Consider the following 20,827-nt stretch of genomic DNA (forward strand, 5'->3'; position numbering starts at 1 on the left):
AATTATATATGCGAAAATCATACTGGCTCAGGATCAGGCCCCACTGCAATATTCCTCACAGTTGAGTAGCATGTTGGTACTGTCAGGCTATGTCCATACAAGAATGGGTATCTTAGCACAGTATTAAAGGATGCTGACATTTTTGGAAGTGCACACTAGCATGAGACAGCACCTTCAAGAAAGCAGGAGAGAAAATTGGGGGGTGGGGGTAACCAAGTGGCAAGGAATGTTGCTGGTCACAAACTGAAGGTGACAATGTAGTCTTTCAATTTATGGATAATTGTAATAAAGCTTTACTTTTGTCCTTTCCCTCCCTGTTAATAAAAAGATTTTTCTCCTTCCTTCAGGTCTAACTAATGGCACCAATGATCTAAAGAAACTCAATGAATTTCCCTCCTTTTTGGACACTTTCCTTGAGCATCTCAAAGCACAGCAAAAATAAGGAACTTGCATGGAGATAGTGAGGAACCCTACAATTAAGTTGCCTCTCTTTTGAGCCCACCTGCACTCATGAAAATATTTTTACTTGGAATAGAACAATCCAAGCCTCTGATTTCACAAGTAATCTATATATAACGTTCTGTAATTGGTTGACAAGAGATATGTTGTGTTTGTGCAAGTGACAAAAATCACCCAACTGAAATATCACACAAATCAAGGAATGAGGATAGGGAGGGAAAGTGGAGTTGAGATAGATCAGCCATGATCTTATTAAAGGGCTGAATGGCCTACTCCCATTTCTTATGTAATAAGAGTTTGAGCAGCAATTAACCCTAGAGGTTGCATTCAGTAGATGACTACAGGATCCATTTAGTTGCTCTCCTTTACAAACCACTGCTTTGTGGTTCTTAGCAGTTTCACATTGGTCAGATCTGTTACACAGGCTTTGAACATATAAAGAGGACTGGGTGGATGGAGCAGTTAGTTCTTGGAAATAGACATAAGAGCACAAATTAGACAAGAGGTTCTGAATAAAGATAAACCAATACAATTAATCTTGTTGCAAGTTCTGTATTACTTTTGTCCACTAAGGCCTTACACCTTACATCAGTGGTGGGAAAGTTATTGGAAGGGATTCTGAGAGACAGGATTTATATGCATTTGGAAAGGCAAGGTCTGGTTAGGGATAGTCAGCATGGCTTTGTGCATGGGAAATCATATCTCACGAATTTGATTGAGTTTTTTGAGGAGGTGACCAAGAGGATTGACGAGGCCAGGGCGGTGGATGTTGTCTACATGGACTTTAGCAAGGCCTTTGACAAGGTCCCGCATGGTAGGCTGGTCCGGAAGGTTCGAACACATGGGATCCAGGGTGAGCTAGCCAATTGGATACAAAATTGGTGATAGGAGGCAGAGGGTGGTAGTGGAGGGCTGGTTTTCAGATTGGAGGCCGGTGACCAGTGGTGTGCCGCAGGGATCGGTGCTGGGCCCTCTGTTGTTTGTCATACATATTAATGACTTGGATGAGAATGTAGGGGGCGTGATTAGTAAGTTTGCAGATGACACCAAAATTGGAGGTATAGTGGACAGTGAAGAAGGTTGTCTAAGGTTACAACAGGATATAGATCAACTGGGTAAGTGGGCAAGAGATTGGCAAATGGAATTTAACGCAAACAAGTGAAAAGTGATACATTTTGGGAAGTTAAACCAGGGCAGGACATATACAGTGAATGGCAGGGCCCTTGGGAGTGTTCCTGAGCAGAGAGACGTTGGGGTGCAAGTACATAGTTCCCTGAAAGTGGCAACACAGGTAGACAGGGTGGTGAAGGCGGCGTATGTCATGCTTGCCTTCATCAGCCGAGGTATTGAGTACAAGAGTTGGGATATCATGTTACAGTTGTACATAACGTTGGTTAGGCCACACTTGGAGTACTGTGTGCAGTTCTGGTCGCTGCACTACAGGAAAGATATGATTAAGCTAGAGAGGGTGCAGAAAAGATTCACAAGGATGCTGCCTGGTTTGGAGGGCTTGAGTTATAAAGAGAGATTGGATAGGCTGGGTCCGTTTTCCCTGGAGCAAAGGAGGCTGAGAAGGGACATGATAGAGGTATATAAAATTATGAGAGGCATAGATAGGGTAGACAGCCAGAGTCTGTTTCCCATGGTAGGGGTGACTAAAATTAGAGGGCATAGATTTAAAGGTGAGAGGGAGGATGTTGAAAGGGGATCAAAGGGGTAAATATTTCAAAGAACACAAAGAATAGTGGGTGTCTGGAATGAGCTGCCAGAGGTGGTGATGGAGGCAGGAACAGTAGCAACATTTAAGAGGTAAGGAATTAATGCAGGCAGGTGGGATTAGTATAGATAGGTATTATGGTCGGCACGGACGCAGTGGGCCAAAGGGCCTGTTTCTATGCTGTACGACTCTATGACTCTATAAATAAGAGAAAGTAAAAAGTTGGCACCTGTTCAATAATTTTACATTATCTGAATCTATCCTATTTTTAATTTTACACAGTTACACATTGTCCAGTTGAAGCAGGTCACTATGGACCTTTGAATTCACATTACTAAATTAACATATACTACAAAAGTTTTACAGTTTGTGCTCAAGCCCTATTCATTTCAGCCAGAAATGCATCATATAAAATTTAATTCATTTAAGTTTATATTCAGAATCACCTGCTGCAAACTCCTCGATAGTCATTAGTGGAAACCGGATGAGTGACAGTGCTTTTCCCAAAACTTTACGCTTGTTTTCAGGAGTCAGTTGAAGCTGCTGTCGTTGGCATTCTGCTTCTGCCCAGCGAACCACGGCATTAAATAATCGAATTTCCCGAATCCCAAGAGTATCTCGTTCTAGCACCGCCATTAGTGTATCTGTAATAGAGACTTACATTAAAGCCGGCAATTTGGAGGTTTCAAGATAAGAAGTATGTTTTAGTAATAACACTACTTCAAAAAAAAAAAACCCTCAGTTAATATCTGGATGCCAATATATAGGGTGACTGCAGTGCAAGTCATCTGCTCAGAAATCAGTGCCCAAGGCCAGAAGCTTAATTTTTTGAAAAGATCAAAGGTTAGACAGCTCTTTGAGTGCCAACTGGAGTTTTATAACACCATGACAAATCTCTGAAAACCCAACTGGACAACTGCCATCTTGTATAGGCAACCAAAGTAAACCAGAGCAAAGATGATACTGCAATAGAAGACTAGCAGATTGTGTGTGACTAGCAAAATTCACAAGTAATGTATGCAGGAATCCAAAGCACAAACTTTTAAGTTTTGCAGACATCCTGTCACCAGCACTTTACCTCAGCACTGAAAATGTATCCAATTTATTTGCACCAGATAAACAAAACTGCTGATAATAGCTGCAGCTATTCACAAGTGTGCTAGCTGTAAAAATATAAAATATATTAAATATTAAATTTAAGGCCGATAAGGTGGTTAAGACATATGGAATCCTTTCCTTTATTAGCTGAGGTATACAATAAAAGAGCAGGGAGGTTTGCTGGAACTGTATCATTGAATCATTGGTTAGGCCACTCATTACAGAAAGGATGTAATTGCACTAGAGTGGTTACAGAGGAGATTTATGAGGATGTTGCCAGAACTGGAAAAACACAGCTTTGAGGAAAGATTGGATAGGCTGGGGTTGTTCTCCTTGGAACATAGGAGGTTGAGGGGAGATTTGATTGAAATGTACAAAATTGTGAGGGACATGGATAGAGTGGATGGGAGGGGCCTATTTACCTTAGCAGAGGTCTGTGACTAGGGGACATAGATTTAAAGTGATTGGTAGAAAGATTAGAGGATAGATAAGGAAAAATTCTCTCACCCAGAGGATGGTGGGGGGTCTGGAACTCACTGCCTGAAAGGGTAGTAGAGGCAGAAACCCTCAACTCATTTAAAAGGTGTCTGGATATACACCTCAAGTTCCGTAACCTGCAGGACTATGGACCAAATAGGTGGGATTAGCCTGGGTGGCTCATTTTTCGGCTAGCGTAGACACGAAGGGCCAAGTGGCCTCTTTCTATGTTCTAAGTGCAGGGAAATTGTATACTTGTATTAAAATTTGTCAGGGTTTTATAAGTGGTCCTGGGATTGATACAATACCAATCATGCTGCCTCCTATGTCAGAACAAACCATAGATACTGAATCTTTTAGGGGTACCAACTGTTGAAAGTCCCGCTCTTCAGAAATTTGGTTGATATCTGATTAAATTCTAACTTGTAAGGAGAGTTACTGATTTTTAGATTGAAAGTATGGTGTGGATATTCCTTACTGTTCTGAAGAAGTAGATCCAGAGTAGCTGAATTCTTCTGTTACTAATGACACTTGGTGGTTCAAAATGAGTTGCTATTTATAACAGAATACCCACCCAGAAAAAAAAAAGAACATTTTCACATGCTGACAGGAAGGGGAATAAATTCCCATCAATTGTGGTAAATGCTAGAAATGCAAACCTTCATTCGAGGACAAGGGCAAGATCCCCAAGATACCTAAACCAAGATGAATCAATGAAGTGCCCAAGACAAGGAGAAGGATCAAAATAATGAACCGATAGTAATTTGCAATTCGGGTTTCTCTCAATCTGTTGAATTCTCCTTTTTGTACCTTATATAATTTAAATAACTAAGTATGCAAATTTAACCATGCACTGCTAAGAGAAACGGCACACAATTTTGCCAAGAGTTGCTTGGGAAGAGAATCGGTTGACAAAAATGTGGGGAAATGATAAATCAATGCACAAGAATTAAATGGAATGTTTAAAGGAATAAACAGCATTAAGAACCATCTCAAATGTGATTATGTATGCAGTGTTATTTTATTTAAATTAGATTTAAAAACAAGTTAAATGGCATCAGAAAAAATTGGATTTCATATTTGATATTAAATGAAAATCTGGGAATCAGATGGGAATATGGTTAAGTGTAAGATGAAAAGATTTGGATTGGTGCATCATGCTTGGAAGCCTTGCAAGCAAAATGATATTGTTTTGCGTTTGTTTGTGTGATAATGGAAAATACTACTGCTCGCTGAAGATAAACTGATGGAGTATTTAAAGTGGAATCATATGCTTGTTGGAGAACAATATACACAGGAATTTGCAAACTAGCTGAAGATACTGGTGAGGGGAAAAGGAGGGATCTGGACTGCACCAGACACCATGCACAGTTCAGGAAAGGTAGTACTTGCCTATGTGGCTGCGATGCGCTGTGGAATTCATTATCAATATGTGGTTTCACTCTGCATTATGCACGTCGATCGATGGAACTTGATGAGAATTAATGTTCAGAGTAAGGAAAATATTACATTATACAAAATTTGTATCTTATGGTGGATAACATTTTGCATTACACCAACAAAAAGAAAAACAAGAATGACTAAATATGGGGAGATAATATTGGTGCCCATTAGGGTCCACAACGTTACAAAAATTCAAGTATAGGCTACTCTCTATACAGAAGGCTTATGGTTGGTTGTAAATTTTGGTAATAAATGGATTGTGTATACTTAAGTGATTAACACAGAACTTAGAAATCAGATTACGTAAAACTTGAAGTAATTACAAATGATATCAAGAGGGATATGACTGTTAGGAACTCGTTCATGGTGGTAAAATATGTATAATGCAGGGGAAAAACCTTGAGTGAGGTTATTGTCTCCTGTGTTTCTAATTGTCCAAATAGTAGCAATGACGACTAGTGTTCAGTGGATTCAAAGGCTAGTGGGAAGTTTAAAACTCTAGTATGAACAGTTAAAAATGGTGGGGTTATTGAATCGTGAGTGAGGGATCAGAAAGTGATTTTTTTCATCCTCAAAGAGGGGACTACAAGATACCCTAGGGTTGCTCTCATCTTTCATTTAAATGGGTTGTGGATTTGAACTGCAGCTGGAAATAATAAAAATGCTTAAAGTTGCTCATTCTCAGGACGCTTTAGAATTTAATGTGGCGGGGTACAATTTAGCTGACTATGCTGTTTAGCGTCTCCTGAGATGCAAGATGTAGGTTACAGGACGCGATCCACGTCTGCTAACTTATTTTTGTAGCCACATTGTGAAGTGAGTTGCCAAGACAGTCTTGAAACATGAAGTGGGACAGGTCAGCATGGTATCTAGTTTTGAAGGAAATCTCATTTCTGGGGTGGAGGGGTCTTGTTCACAATAACACTGGTCATGTCATAATGAATCAGCAATGGATAGCCTGCACGAGAATTGGTCGATAAAGATTTTTAGCTTTTTCTAACAACTGAGATCATCAGGACAAAAGACGAAGGTTTCCCCTCTATTCAGGAAAATAATAGGTAATCGTGTTTATTGCTCTATATTGACTGCTTAGGGCTCCCAACGCCGGGACGAAAAGGTGGGGGATCCCCGCCACTGCTTCCTCCCCCCAGAGCAATCCTCCCGCCTTTTTGTATCAAAATTTTAAGAGACGGAATCCCTGTTCCTTTAAAGAGGTTAAAGGGATGGGGATCCCGCCTCCAAGACTGCTGGCCAATCAGAGGGCCAACAGCTCAGCAATATTGGCAGTGCCAACGGGAGTGGTGGTCACTGCCGGTACTGCAGAGGCTTGGGACCCAGGCCCAGCGGTGGAACCGCAGACCAGAGGTAGGTGAAGCGAGGTTGCCGGGTCCAGTCAGGAAGGTCCTTACAAAGGGGTGGGGTGGGGGATGGTTGTTTAATCGAGGGGGAGGGGGATCATGGGGGGTGAACTTGTTCCTGGTGGAGAATCTCCCATAGGCCACAAATTGCCTACAAAGGAGAGAACCCCTCCCCCCCTCAAGCCCAGAGGGAAGGCGCCTTGCTTTACAAGGTGTCCTCCCTGCACGGCAGAGGCCACCACCAAACCCTCCCCACCCCCCAGTAAGATGCCAGCGGCAGCAGGAAAAGGCCCTCCCTTAATGGTCCACTCAAGGGCCTCAATTTGCCTCTGGGCAGGAAGGCCGTTGTCAGCCAATCCCGCCCCCAGGAAGATCACTGGCCAAGAGCTCTCTGCCCCACCCGTCGCGATTCTCCGTGCTTTCCCCTCCATCTCTGGCCCCACCTCAGGGGGCCCGTAAAATCCTGACCAAGTCTTTGACACATACAGTGGGCAAACACAATAAATGGATACGTTGCAATCATATTTGGTTTGTCAGATTCAAATTTTGTTAATCAATATGATGTTGTTAAAAAAACACAAATCTGGAGCCAACTATAAAATGCAGCAACACACCTTATGGTTAAGACGACATCAATAAGACTGCACAAGCTTCACTCTTAAGGCACAAGCAGTCATCTCAGACCCTTGATTTTCTATTGCCTTGTCAAGCTGCATCATTCTACATTTGCAGACCAACTGTTTGAATCAGAATCTTTGAAATGTAATAATTATCTTAAATATTTTGGAAACTAATGTTTACAACCAAACTAAGAGATTTTTTAAAAATAAAAATAAAATTTTTGTGGTACAAACTGGAAAAATATATTTTGAATTAGGAGAATATAGAAAATCCAAAACATAAAGCAAACTCTTTCCATTTCCTATCACATCCCAGCAATGTAATCCTTCATTACCTGAAAAGAAAAACCCTCAAGTGTTTGTTAAAAAATGTTTAAAATCTAACATCCTTTTCCTTTCAATTGGATTAGTTGTATACTTACCTAAATCAATATCTGTAAAACCTTCTGCATTGATTGCATCTGAAGTATTTTTGTCAATATTTTCCAGGCATAAGCTGGCAAGCTGTGGTTCATCAAAGAGTCTTGCCTGAGGAACAAACAAATGTATTAGGTTTGCACAAATCACAATCAGGCAGACATTTTCCTCCTGCAAATAAATAGGTTTAAAAGTGACAAAAACATTTTATAGTCTTCAAAATTTGCCATCTCATTTACCCTAGTGTTGGAAGGCATACTAAGTTTAAAGCCATGCTGCTGGGATTATAGCATTTCTTTTTAAAAAAAATCTCATTTCAAATGATAAATGTTCTAATTTTTTTTTTTAAAAAACAAGTCATTTAATTCCATGCATTTTCAAGTACAATCCAAATAGTCAAGTAGTAGAAATAAAGTGGACTAAATTAAGACCAGGGATGCTTATTGCTCTCATTATAGGGAGTTCTACGATGAGCCAATTTCCTTCATTAAGAAGCTTTCCCTTTTGGGTTTACTGTGCTCATTACACTTTTAGTATAGGTTGGATGCAAATAAACATTAAGATGTAAACAGAAATGATGTCTAATACTCAAATAGAGTTTATTATAAGGAATGGCTAAAGAAAACAAAGACTGCTATTAGATCAGCTAAACAACTAATGAAAAAGAGGATCACAGACAATTGTGGAAGCAATGGAAAAAGCTGTTTCTGTTATGTGACAAGTCAGAAGGATGCCTAAGGACAGGTTACAAAGAACTCACTGGTTATGGTGGAAATATTAAATTCACTCTTGAAGATTATGCTCGACTGTTAGAATCGAATTGTTTTAATAACAAAACTAATGATATTAAATTAGATGAACATACTGTTTTAGATCAAATTAAAAAATAGAAAGGGTAGCCGGGCTAGATGATATCCACCAGAGGGTCCGTCAGGGAGATAGGACATGTATTGCGTGAGCCCTTAGCCCATATTATTAATAGCTCGCTGGACTCTGGGATGGTTCCCATACACTGGAAGGTGGTTAATGTATTGCCCATCTTTAAAAAGGCGACATCACGAATATGGATAACAATAGGCCCATTAGTTTGACGTCAGTAATAGGAAAGTGCTTAAAGAATTCATTGGGATGCAATATATGACTACTTGGATAGAGCGGGACATATTAGGGACACCAACCATGGCTTCATAAAAAGGTCATTTCTTACAAATCTAGTTGTATTTTTTGAAATTACGAAGACGGTGGAAGAGGAAAGCCCAGCAGACATCGTCTACTTAGACTTCCAAAAGGCTTTTGATAAAGGTACCAAATCAGATGCTTCTGGTATTAGCAATATATTGAGCTGGATTGAGAACTGACTGGCAGGACATAGGCAAAAAATAGTTATAGATGGATTTGGACCTCTATGGAGACCGGTCACCAGTGGTGTCCCACACAGATTGATGTTGGGACCGTTGAGCTTTCCTATTCTTATTAATGATCTGGACCTAAGTGTTGGGGGTATGATCTACAAATGATATGAAGATCTGTGCGAGTGTTGGGACTGTAGATGATACTCAATTGCTTCAGGTAGATCTTAATGTGTTGGGAAATTGGACTCACGGCATCCAAATTAAGCATCATTTGCCAAAGTCTAGTGTTATGCATGTGGGCAGGGTGAATGCTCAACATTCATACACCTTTCTGGGAAAGGCATTAAAGAATGTGCAGAAAGAGAATGCTCCAGGCATTCTCGTGCATAGATCTCAAAAGGTACAAGAGCAATGTTGTAAAGCGATAGAGCAATAGAGTGTTGAAGTGTATTTATAGAACGATTGATAAGACAAGGCATACGACTGTCAAAAGCAAAATACTGCGGATGCTGGAAATCTAAAATAACAGAAAATGCTGGAAATACTCAGCAGGTCAAGCAGCTTCTGTGGAGAGAGAAACAGTTGAAGCTTCAGGTCGATGATTTTTCATCAGAACAGTTCTGATGAAACGTCAATGACCTGAAACATTATATATTATTTTGTCCTTGTACAATACCTTGGTCAGGCTTCAATTGGAACAGTGTCCCCAGTTTTGATATCCTCATATAGTGGGTGATATTGCTTTGAAAAGGGTGCAGAGGAGGGCCACCAGACTAATTCTAAAGTATAAAAAGCATCTTAGTTATCAAGATATGCTAAAAGAATTGGGACGCTGCACTTTAGAGAAACATAGACTGAAGTTTGTAAGAACGTAAGAAATAGGAGCAGACTAGATCATGTAGTCCCTTGAGCCTGCTGCACCATTTAGCAAGATCATGGCTGATCTTTGATCTCAACTCCACTTTCCCACCTGATCCCCATATCCCTCGACTCCCTTAGAGTATAAAAAATCTATTACAGCCTTGAATATACCCAATGACTAAGTATCCACAGCCCTCTGGGGTAGAGTTCCAAAGAATTACAACCCAACGAGTGAAGGAATTTCTTCTCAACTCAGTCCTAAATGGCTGACCCATTATCCTGTCCCCAGATCTAAATTCTCCAGCCGGGGTGGCGGGCAGAACTGCCTCTCAGCATCTACCTAGTCAAGCCCTCTCAGAATCTTGTACGTTTCAATGGGATCATCTCTCATTCTTCTAAACGCAAGAATATAGGGACAATCTACTCAACCTCTCCTCCTAGAACAGCCCTCGCATCTCAAGAATCAATCTGGTAACCTTCTAAGACAAGTATATCCTTCCTTAGGTACAGAGACCAAAACTGTACACAGTACTACATGTGTGGTCTCACCAAAACCCTGTATTACAGTGTAAGATGAAGAAGGGAATAGATTGTGTTCCAGTTGACAGTTTGTTCCAATTAAATAGGTTAGAGGGGACCAAGGGTCGCAATTTTAAAGTTGTATAAGGCCAGGTCTGGGTTAGATGTCAGGAGATGGTTCTTTTCCCCAAAGAATAGTGGATGTCTGGAAAAGGCTGCCATTTTACACGATGGTCAACTCGCTGAATTCCTTCAAGCAAGGCTGTTTTAATTGGGGAAGACATCATCTCTTACAAAAGGTAGGTACTTCAGAGCCAGAGTGATCGCCTAGATAGGCCAGAGAGGAATTTCCCAGATTTTATTTCCCCCAAATTGGCCTGGGTTTTCAATCTGGTTTTTTACTTCCCCCAGGAGACCTCTTGGCTTTTGAGTGGGGTGGAGAGTATATATATGTGGGCCAGTCTGGATGGACCAGAGGGTCGTTGCTTGTTCTATTAAAAGAGCAAAGGTTTGTATGAATGTAGATGTTGTGGAACTGCTCTATAAAGCTGTAAAATAAATGTTAATATCACTTCTAGTTTAACCAAATGGTACACATAAGCATCAGTTCACCTTCTGTCACTGCCTATGACACTTGCACTGGTCAATACAGGAAAAAGCTTTTTAAAAAAAAAATGACTCTTGGGGCCTCATGTGAAGGCATATATGGGTTACAGCTTGTGACATCATACTTCAAATTCTGCTCTTCTGTATTTAGTCTGCAAACGTTTTAATACGCATGCTTTTTAGATACTTTTTTTTGGGGGGGGGGGGGGGGGGGGGCTGAAGACTGAGGGAAATTAAAAAGAGAAAAAAGAGCAAAGGGCCGAGATGAGATTGCTCCCCAAACCCCCATTTTCCCCCCTTTCTTTTCAGAAGATGGCAAGTTGCATCACATTACTATTTCACTGGTGCTGACAGCTCTCTAGTACCTTATCCAAGTTGGCTATTTCCTCATGGACATCAAGTTCAGTCTGTTTAAGGACAGTCTGTTCAAACTTAGATGCATGATAGTTAAGTCCATTCCCATGCTCAGTATTCAATACAAGAAATTGATCAGGAGCGAGACCCTAGACTGACATTTTCCCCCTCAACCAGGAGCTAATTGCAATGTTGTCACAACTGCTAACTCAGAACAAGTCAGGTGTAGAATTATTTGAGCAGGATTCCTATTTGTTCCTCTTATTGCTGATATGGTCTGATGTCTTTCCAGTGAAGTGCAGACATCTACCTTCAGTGCAGTGGAGGGACCTACTCAATATCTGGTAGTTTTAGCCAAAATAAATCAAGGTGAATAATTTAGGTTTATAGATTGAAGACACTTCTTTAATGGTCCATTTGAGAAATCTGCCCCAGGCATCTCCTCCTCATATCTGAATTAAGTAGACAAAATTGTAGGCAAGGTAATTTTTAAGGATTGGAGGCATAACGTGAAGGTTAATTTACAGCCAGCAAGTCTAAGGCCCCTGCTAGTTTCATATTTTAGCTACAATTTTCCACCTCGCAAGTAGCAATGAAAAGGTACCAGGACATGGATTAAGCAGTTGGCAACAGTAAACTGGTATGTGGCATTGGATTCGGACAGCTAGAACATCAAGAAAGCTGACATACTACCAGATATGAAGTAGGTCCCTCCACTACACTGAAGGTAGATATCTACTTCATAGATGCTAAGAAATCCTAGGTTCAGAATGATAGCTGGCGCGAACTGAAAGTCAAATATGTGAATCTGCATTTATATAACTGTAGTTCTTTTCCTATCCCTAAAGCTCTGCTCCTCCAACTGGTGGATTTACCACTTGATGGAATTTTGACTGTTGCCATACTGTGATGTAGAATGGCAGCAAGACACTTTATATGGTGAGTTGTACTGCTCACCGGGGACCAGGTAGCTCAGTTGGCTAGATGGCTAGCATGTGGATCAGAACAATGGCAACTGCACAGGTTCAATTCAGTTCAGCAAAGGCAATGGGAAACCACCTCATATGCCCTCTTCCCTAGTCATGCTCATCTCTCCTGCATGAAGAAAAAGAGCAGAGGACCTGCCCTTGGGTAGAAAACTGCCATGGCACGGTACTGCTCACCATGCTGCTTGCGAGTATCATGCATATGTTGTCTTTCAGGTCAAATTGGCTCCAAGATCGGAGATTGGATTAGTCACTTGGGAACTGGATGCCTGACATAATACTTCAGGGCACTGTTGATGATTGATCCCTTAACCTGCTTCACTAACAGCACCTTAAAAGGTAGACATTTCACTAAGGACGGAGTGTGTTCCTACTTGGTTAGAGATAACTCTTTAAGCCATTGCCTTAAATGGGAAAAATGGTTTGAATTAGACAAGAAACAGAATTAATAAAACAGAACAATTAATAGTGCTCTGTTACAAATAGGCTGTGCATTACACCTAGTCAAATTCTGCACATATTTGAGGGAGCCCTATGCTTTGGATCTTATCAACCTTCACTGAAATGTCCTGTACATATGAGCCAATGGGACTGTGTAACCTAAAGACAAACAGAAACTGTCTTTGGGGATTTTGCAGCAGTTTGCTATGTTGATGAGTTGCACAATGTTAGAAATTTAACTAACCAAAAAGAAAAAAAAAAAAACTGAAAAAGCATCCTACTTCAAAATATTTGGAATGGAGGTTCAGTAATATCATAGTTAAGTAGCAGATCCTTGGTGCAATATTATTTTAATAAGTGAACTGTGCAAAGTCTAATGTACCTTGAACAGAGAAAATCAAATCAAAATCGATCCAAAGCATTCATTACACATTTGGCTCCAAAAGCAAACAGTGTGAAAGTAGATGTTTCCCTGACTTTGTTTTAGATTGCCGTGCATGCTGTCCCCTTCAAACCACTTACACTGCTGAATCTGACTCCCTTATCCCAGCACAGATCTACTTTTTGTTGGGTCTACAAGTTTACTGTGGGATAAGGAAGGCAGATTAAGTAATGTAAAAGCTGGAAGCTGGCTCATGGATGTTGATAGTTTGGGATCGAAATTAAAACAAAAATCCACCTGCCCAATCATTTGCTTTTAGTGCCGAGTCAGGTCCAACCACAGTCGGCACTTTCACCACAACTGAGAACATCACATTATCATGACAGGGGCAGCATTTAACCTACAGCCAAAAATGCTACCTTGAAGCAAACAAAATTAATGTTAATTTATAAAACACAACTAATAGTTTACTTTGTACTGAACATGGCTCTGCACTTTTCAATAAAGTGAATACATGAGAAGAAATAATTCAGACTGTTAACAGGAGAAAAAAACCTGTGTACAAAACATTAGCATGATAACCCTGAATAAGTAAACTTGAAAGCTTTTTATTTAAAAAGTTACTGTTACTTGAAATTCTGTAGTGATGATATGCTTTATGGCAATCAGAAAAAATGGTGCTGCCCAATTAAATCAAACTATAGGCCTAGTCAGCTGCTCTACAATGCATAAATTAACTGCCCAGTCATAATTTCAGCAAACATCCTGTACTAGTACAAATCATTCATAGCATAATCCTTTCGCACCTCAACAAAATTCATGTGGAAGCAGCAGCCTGCCCAAATCATTTGCTTTTAGTGCTGAGTCAGGTCCAACCACAGTAGGCACTTTCACCACAACTGAGAACATCACATTATAATGACTGAAGGGCAGCATTTGACCTACAGCCAAAAATGCCATCTTGAAGCAAACAAATTTTAATGTTAGTTTATAAAACACACAATATTTGCCAGTTCCTTAATAAATGAGTGAGCCTAGAGGATTCCTACTTGCAAAATAGACTGCAAAAAAAGACCTAGGAAACAAAAACGCAGAATGATCCATCAGCGTGAACCTCACTTGTGGAAATTTACTGGTAGTCATAACATAAAATAGTAGACTGAAGTCTTATTTTTGGTGAACAGTATTTGAATGTAATAATGACTATGTGGATTTCATAAATTGTCAAAATGTAGTTAAATGCAAGTTGAAAGTGTACAAGACTGTTAGCCACTCACCTGTTAAAGAAGGATTTTTAAGAGTATTCTTGACACACAAGCTTTAAAGGAGCATTCAATCCTGGTGGTTTCAACAACAGAGACTGAATTTACCAGATTTTCTTCAATGCATTAAAACACAGAACATTGCCTAGTCTGATTTTGGTGATACAGGTAAGGTTTCTGATTCAATTTCTGGTTTGTGCTGATTTAGCTGACCTTATTCAGGCTAATGGATTTAGTTAAGTCTTAAATATCCTAATCATTCATCAAATGACCCCTACCACATGTGGATAGTCAGGTACAATTATGACATCACCCTCCCAACATTCTGGAATAATCTTCTAGTAGTCCGTCTGGGCTCACACTTTAAGAACAGCCACAAGAGGAAGGTAACACCACCACAGAACCTCACTACAAAAGCCATTGTTTTCAGAAGAGGGATGAAAATTTGAGTTGATGTGATTGGGTGGACAGGAGAACCTTTCCTAAATAAATATCGACTGGAGCCAGATGGATTAACCAGGCAGTTCAGGAGTGGAGGCGATTGAATCACAGGCAGAAGCGGCAGTAGTTTGAGTTTGTTCAGAAGCATCAGCTGACAAATTTAAGATGATACTTTTAAGATGTATAAATTGTTGTGATTACGTGGTGTAAAGTTTATTTTAAATTGCTTAAAGGACGTTTTGAGATGAAGAGAAATTTCTTCACTCAGGCGTGTGAGTCTTTGGAACTCTCTACCCGAGGGTTATGGATGCACCACTGTTAAGTATATTCATTCAAGGTGAAGATAGAGATATTTTTGATTTCTCAGGGAATCAAGGGATATGGGGTTGGTTGGGAAAGTGTAGTTGAAGCAAAAGGTCAGCCAGAATCGTATTGAAAGGTGGAGGTTGCTTGAGGGGGCCACATGGCCTACTCCTGCTCCCATTTCTTGTGTTCTTATTTTATGACTGAGAGAATTTTGTAAATGCATTTAGATCAGGCCTTTGCATAAGTGAACATGACACCAGGTAGACTTTGTCTATCCCCCAATGCTGTCTCATCAGAGTACCTCCATCTCTCATTAAAACCCTAAATAATTGCTATTCTAAGATTGCCACCAACCAATTTTTAATGTCTACTTTCAAATGTGTAGCAGTCTAGATTGTAATCAGGATAGAATGCTCTTTTAATTGTTTGTGATCTCATACAGTATAACAGATTAACAGAATGTAAAATTAATCGATTTATGCAAGACATGATAGTGAATTCTATACAAGTGTTTAACAGAAATTTATTATTTTTCCACCACTAGTTCCCACAATTGAGTATAAATGCAGTTATATAATTACAGATGGGAGAGAGAGAAAACAGGATTCAGATAGGAGTTTATTCCCAGGGTTCAGTAGTTTCTTCCCACAGCCCCCTCCAAAAATAAGTCCCACCAGCATTTTTCCACTAGATTGCTTTTCAAGTCTCTCCTGCCCTACCTCTCCCTCTCCAACTTGGTCTCCTTCCTTAAATTCCTCGTCCCCGTTTAGTGCTTTCTCTTGATCCTCCCTGTTCCGTGGCCATACAGAAACTGAACCCTGGCATCCAGACGGCTGTCCCACGACTGCTTCACCTGACCTTATGCAGGTATTACCACATATAGCTCTGTGCCTCTGCAATATTATTAAAAACAGTTTTACAAACTGCAATCTTAAAATGTAACACCACAGCTACGTATGGTATAAAAAGGTCACATAACAGGGAACAGTAATTTTAGCACAGTAAACCATCCTACAAGCCCAAGCTTATGACTCATGATTGTGCTTGGTACTTTGTTTCCAATTAACTCACGACTGTTTGCTATGTATACTCTACATTAACCATACCGCCCTAAAATAAATATGCATGGATTCTGAATAGCGCTATATAAATATGGGCATTTCTGCACAGTGAACTTTGGTGAATCAAATGCCCCAATATTTAAAAGTATCATAGTGTTCCAGCCTTCCTGTCAAAACCAAAATCTTAAGCTCCAAAGTTGGTGGTCTACTTACTCCAAGGAATATGCTATTGAACAATTTATCTCGCCTTTCAGCCAGACCCTCTCATTCATCTTTGACATTTTTTTTCCCAAGTCTGTCCCTCTCCCTCTGGATTTCATTTCTCACTTTGATCCCTTTCATTATTTCTACACCTTTTTCCATTGTTCTTTCTCTATAGTTTGTTCAACCTCTCAAGATTTATTCAATTTTCTCCTTTTTGTAATTAGTTTCCTTTACTCAACTTCTGAGGTGTTAATAAAATGAGTGCTTCTATCTATCCTAGATGCCAGTAAAACTAAGAGTTTAAAACTTTTAAGCTAAAAATCAGTACTTTCCTCAAGGTTGCAGTGCACTTTGATTCTTTCTTGCAAAGTAAATGCACCAAGATATGGATTGGAAAAGGTTTAGGGAATACCCAATATTTAATGTTTTATTTGGTGTTTTGATTTTATTTAATGTTGGTGTTTGAATGCAAATTCCTCATTATTTCCCCAATAGTAAAATATTACAATATTAGGCAGTTATGCTGCATGGTATCAGATGTTGTATAATGAAATCCACTTATTTATAGTATAGTTGGAGAATAAACCAAAAGGTAGTATATAATCAGATTATGATGGTTATACTGGAACCTGGGACTTTGCAACAGTCAGTTTACATTCACAGATTTTTCGGAATTAAGAATGCAAGAAATAGGAGGAATAGACGATAAGGCCCCTTGAGCCTGCTCCGCCATTCAATCAAATTGTGGCTGATCTTTTTGCCTTAGCTCCCCATATCCCTTGATTCTCTGAGAGACCAAAAATAGGTCTCTCTCAGCCTTAAATATACTCAGCGATGGAGCATCCACAACCCTCTGCGGTAGAGAATTCCAAAGATTTACAACACTCTGAGTGAAGAAATTTCTCATCTTAGTTCTAAATGATAGATTCCTTATTTGATTCCCTTAACCAAAATCAATATGTTCAACAGATTTTGATTCAAAGCCACCAACAGAAAACCATTTTCCTTGCATTATGTAACATCTGTATCCAACCAGCTTCAAGGCCTCTGCCAATGCAGCTCTAAGCTAGCTGCAAGGTGGCATGTGAGAACAGCCAGGATTGGTTTTCCCCCAATGGAAAATGACTGACTCATAATTAACCTCTCCCTTCAGCAGCACACACAACTCGGCAGAATGGGGAAACTGAAATCGGAGTTATACAGTAATTCATACCTAGTTACAAATAGCACTCTCTCTTTAAAAATAGAAATTTGGTAGTTTCATGCCTACCAACTATGCATTTTTCTAAAAAAGGTTACCATGCAATATGCAAAATGCTAAAAATATTTGAAAGTCACATCAGCTGTTTTGTCATTCCTTATGAGGACATCAACATCAGACTCAATTCAGTGTATGCTGCTGCAACATAGGTTACAACTTACCTCTTTCTATGCATTCAAAATAAAAATGGCTCTCTGACCTCAACAGTTCAACCTGTGTTAGTCTTATAGTTAAGAAGTATAGACAGGCTCACCAGTGCTTATGGATAAATGCATAGCGTGGTACTGAGCCATACAGAATCATAATTGGAATTGGCTATGGTAAATAGTCTGACGACGCTCTATGCCTGGGCTCACCCATCAAAAATGATCTGTAACATTACATCTAAAGAATTTTCCAGTACTGACAAAAAGTCACTGATCTGAAATATGAACTCTGCTTCTCTCTCCACAGATGCTGCCTGATTTGAGTATTTCCAGCTTTTGTTTATATTTCAGATTTACAGCATCCTCAGTATTTTGCCTTTGTAGGTAAAGAATGGTCACTTGATTGAGGTCCAGGTAGGCTATTGGACTCTACTAAAGGGTATCGCAGCTTAAGTGGTCACCTTCAGAAAAAGGGAGGAAAAAGAACAAGAAAAGTGGGTAAAAATAAAGTACACTTGGTTGGTTATGGAGCTGGATTTTTACCATTTTTTTGATAAAAGCAACTGTCTTGTTACTAACCAACATGATTAAATGTGGAATCATCATACCACATTACTGAACTGTACTACCATAACTGAAAACGTTAAGTGTGGATTATTATATGGGAAAACAACTAGGCTTGAAGCTATCTTCAGAAATATGCAAACTTAGGAGCCACTCTATTCTGCAGCTACAGTTTTCTTCCAGATAACCAAATCAGCCCAAAATACACCTGAATGACAGCAACTCTACAGCAGGCAGACCAAGTTGTAACTCTTTTTTTAGGATGTACATTTGCCTAATGCTATTTCTATGCAAGGGAATGATTTTTAAAACAAATTCTCTCCCAATAGAACAGCTAATTTATTCATTGAGTAGCTTAGCCAAACAGGGCTGGTTCCCTAACAAACACAAATCTCAAGGAGGGATAGCAATAGATCAATGGCCTTGAGTTTTTGGGTGGGGGAAGATGTGGAAGTGGAAATAATGCATGCTTAGGGTTGCCATTCCTGATACTTACCCTGTGAATCCAACTGTAAGACACTGACATTGGACATGTTCTACTGACATTTCCAGCTCAATCCAAATTTTTGATTTAGTCAATAAATTCTAAAAAAAAGTTCTGATGCATTCCCAATCAAGACAGAGTCATTGATGGCTTATGTAGGTCAGCTTCGAGCAGCTTGGTCATCTTTATATGAAGCTAAACAATGAACTAGGTTTATTTTTATTAAACTAATGGAAAAACTGAATCATAAATTGCATTCCAGCAATTCCTTTACTTAAAAGCAGCCTTGCCTGAACTGGAATTAGCCTAAAAAAAAACTGGAAAAAATTTCCATAACACAACAGTGCAGCTGGGTAGACTAAAACCAGTTCTGCAGCACTTAATGTATTTACTTCTGCACATTAAATTTCAACTTTTTGTAATATTCTGCTTTTTTGGCATGGTAGCCAATAACACATGGGGAAAAACAAAACTGAAGGCTTATATACTTAGTAATAGGATCAACACTTACCATCTTTCTCAGTTTCTTCTGCAGACAGTTATCATGCACGACATGAATGTTCCAACGTACCTGTGTAAGAAGCATAAACGCATTGTCTGCTCGGAGGTTCTTCTTCAAGAACTCCACACAGTGTGCTTCAAGGGCAGGTACTGCATACTTTTTAGCAGTGTACAGCGTAGTCATAACAGTCTCTGGTCCAATCTGGACTTCGTCAGAATAGAGGAATCTGGAGAAAAATAAAAATGTCAATCACTTTTCTGGAACTTCAAATAGACACAAAAAATGGTCTGGTACAGAACATAAATATAGTTCAGTCCTTAAAAATGGATAATGGAGTGGATTTACATTAATGATTTCTTACAATGCGATTATGCTTCAATTCATAAGCAAGCATATGATGGTTTACAGTTTGGTTCACATCAAAATTTAGGGTTGCCACTTTTTCCCAAATACAAAACCAGACTTTGACAGAAACTCTATTTAAGCTTCTTTTAAGGGTATATTTTCAAAAGACTGCTAGGATTGTATACAATACAAAAAATTTAAAATCTCTTATTCAGACTGCATCATCATTGAGTGTTCCAAGATGAGAATATTCATCATATGCTGGAGAACAATCTGATGTGAACACTGGGCAAGGCTAAGCCAGAACATAAAGAACAACCACGTAGGTGGAGCATGCATGGCTATTCAATGGTAGGAGGAGATGGAAGCATCAACCAAGGCCGATGATATCCTCATCCCATGTCCACACACACAGTACTGTATAGTAATCAGAAGTGGGAATCCTCAACAAAATTTCCCCCTCCCTGATCCAGGACCATTGTGGCCAACTGTAGTATCTGCATTGCTGCCTCATGCAAGATCTAAGAATTCAGCACGTGACAGGAATTGAACCTAGGCCTTTCCTGGTCTCTACAACTCAACATACAATGCACTGTCATACTAAATCCATGGGCATTTTCTCATTTTTTTCTGAACAAAATTTCTATATTGTCTCATTAGATTTAGTGGATGTTACCATGAGCTCTGGATTAGTGGAAGCATCAAACCATAACCCAGAAATCCTAATAATTCCCTTATAGATAATATCCTCTAACACAATCCTTGCTACAGCATACTGTGGGGGTTCCCAAAGAACACATTGTTCATGTCCATCTAGTTCATACACAAAGCCTACAAGTTCCCAAAGACCCAATTATTCATGACTCCTTCATTTACAGATAAACCATAATACACTGATTAACATGCTTTTATATGGTTTCCAACGTCAGTTACAGGATGGTACAGTATAATTATTTTTAAAAATCATAATGCCCCCATCATCCTTTGTAAATATTCTGTGATAACTGACAATTAGTGATGTAATTGAATTCTACAGTACAGCTATTCTAAGCATTGTATGCTTCGGGAATTTATTACGAAATAAAGTTAATCCATCAACTTGCTGCTGAAAGACTTTCCAACATTTTCATAAAAGTACCAAATAATCAATTTGGTTTAATG

At 39.4% G+C, this 20,827-nt stretch overlaps 1 protein-coding gene across 8 annotated transcripts in view; it reads right to left on the reverse strand.

The window, feature by feature from the left end:
* LOC137351636 (BTB/POZ domain-containing protein 2) overlaps positions 1-20,827 on the reverse strand; it is a 39,003-nt gene that overhangs the window by 10,469 nt on the left and 7,707 nt on the right. For 4 of the 8 annotated variants that reach the window (XM_068016280.1, XM_068016281.1, XM_068016287.1 and 1 more), the window contains 4 exons: positions 19,331-19,547; positions 15,819-15,992; positions 7,595-7,700; positions 2,623-2,820 (listed from right to left, as the gene is read on the reverse strand). In XM_068016280.1, the coding sequence (XP_067872381.1) occupies positions 2,623-2,820; positions 7,595-7,700; positions 15,819-15,992; positions 19,331-19,547 (695 nt within the window). The remainder of the gene's footprint in view (positions 1-2,622; positions 2,821-7,594; positions 7,701-15,818; positions 15,993-19,330; positions 19,548-20,827) is intronic. The other 4 variants (XM_068016284.1, XM_068016285.1, XM_068016282.1 and 1 more) reach the window with 3 other exon arrangements.

Source organism: Heterodontus francisci, chromosome 36 (genome assembly GCF_036365525.1).
Source record: "Heterodontus francisci isolate sHetFra1 chromosome 36, sHetFra1.hap1, whole genome shotgun sequence".
Classification (NCBI taxonomy): Eukaryota; Metazoa; Chordata; class Chondrichthyes; order Heterodontiformes; family Heterodontidae; genus Heterodontus; species Heterodontus francisci.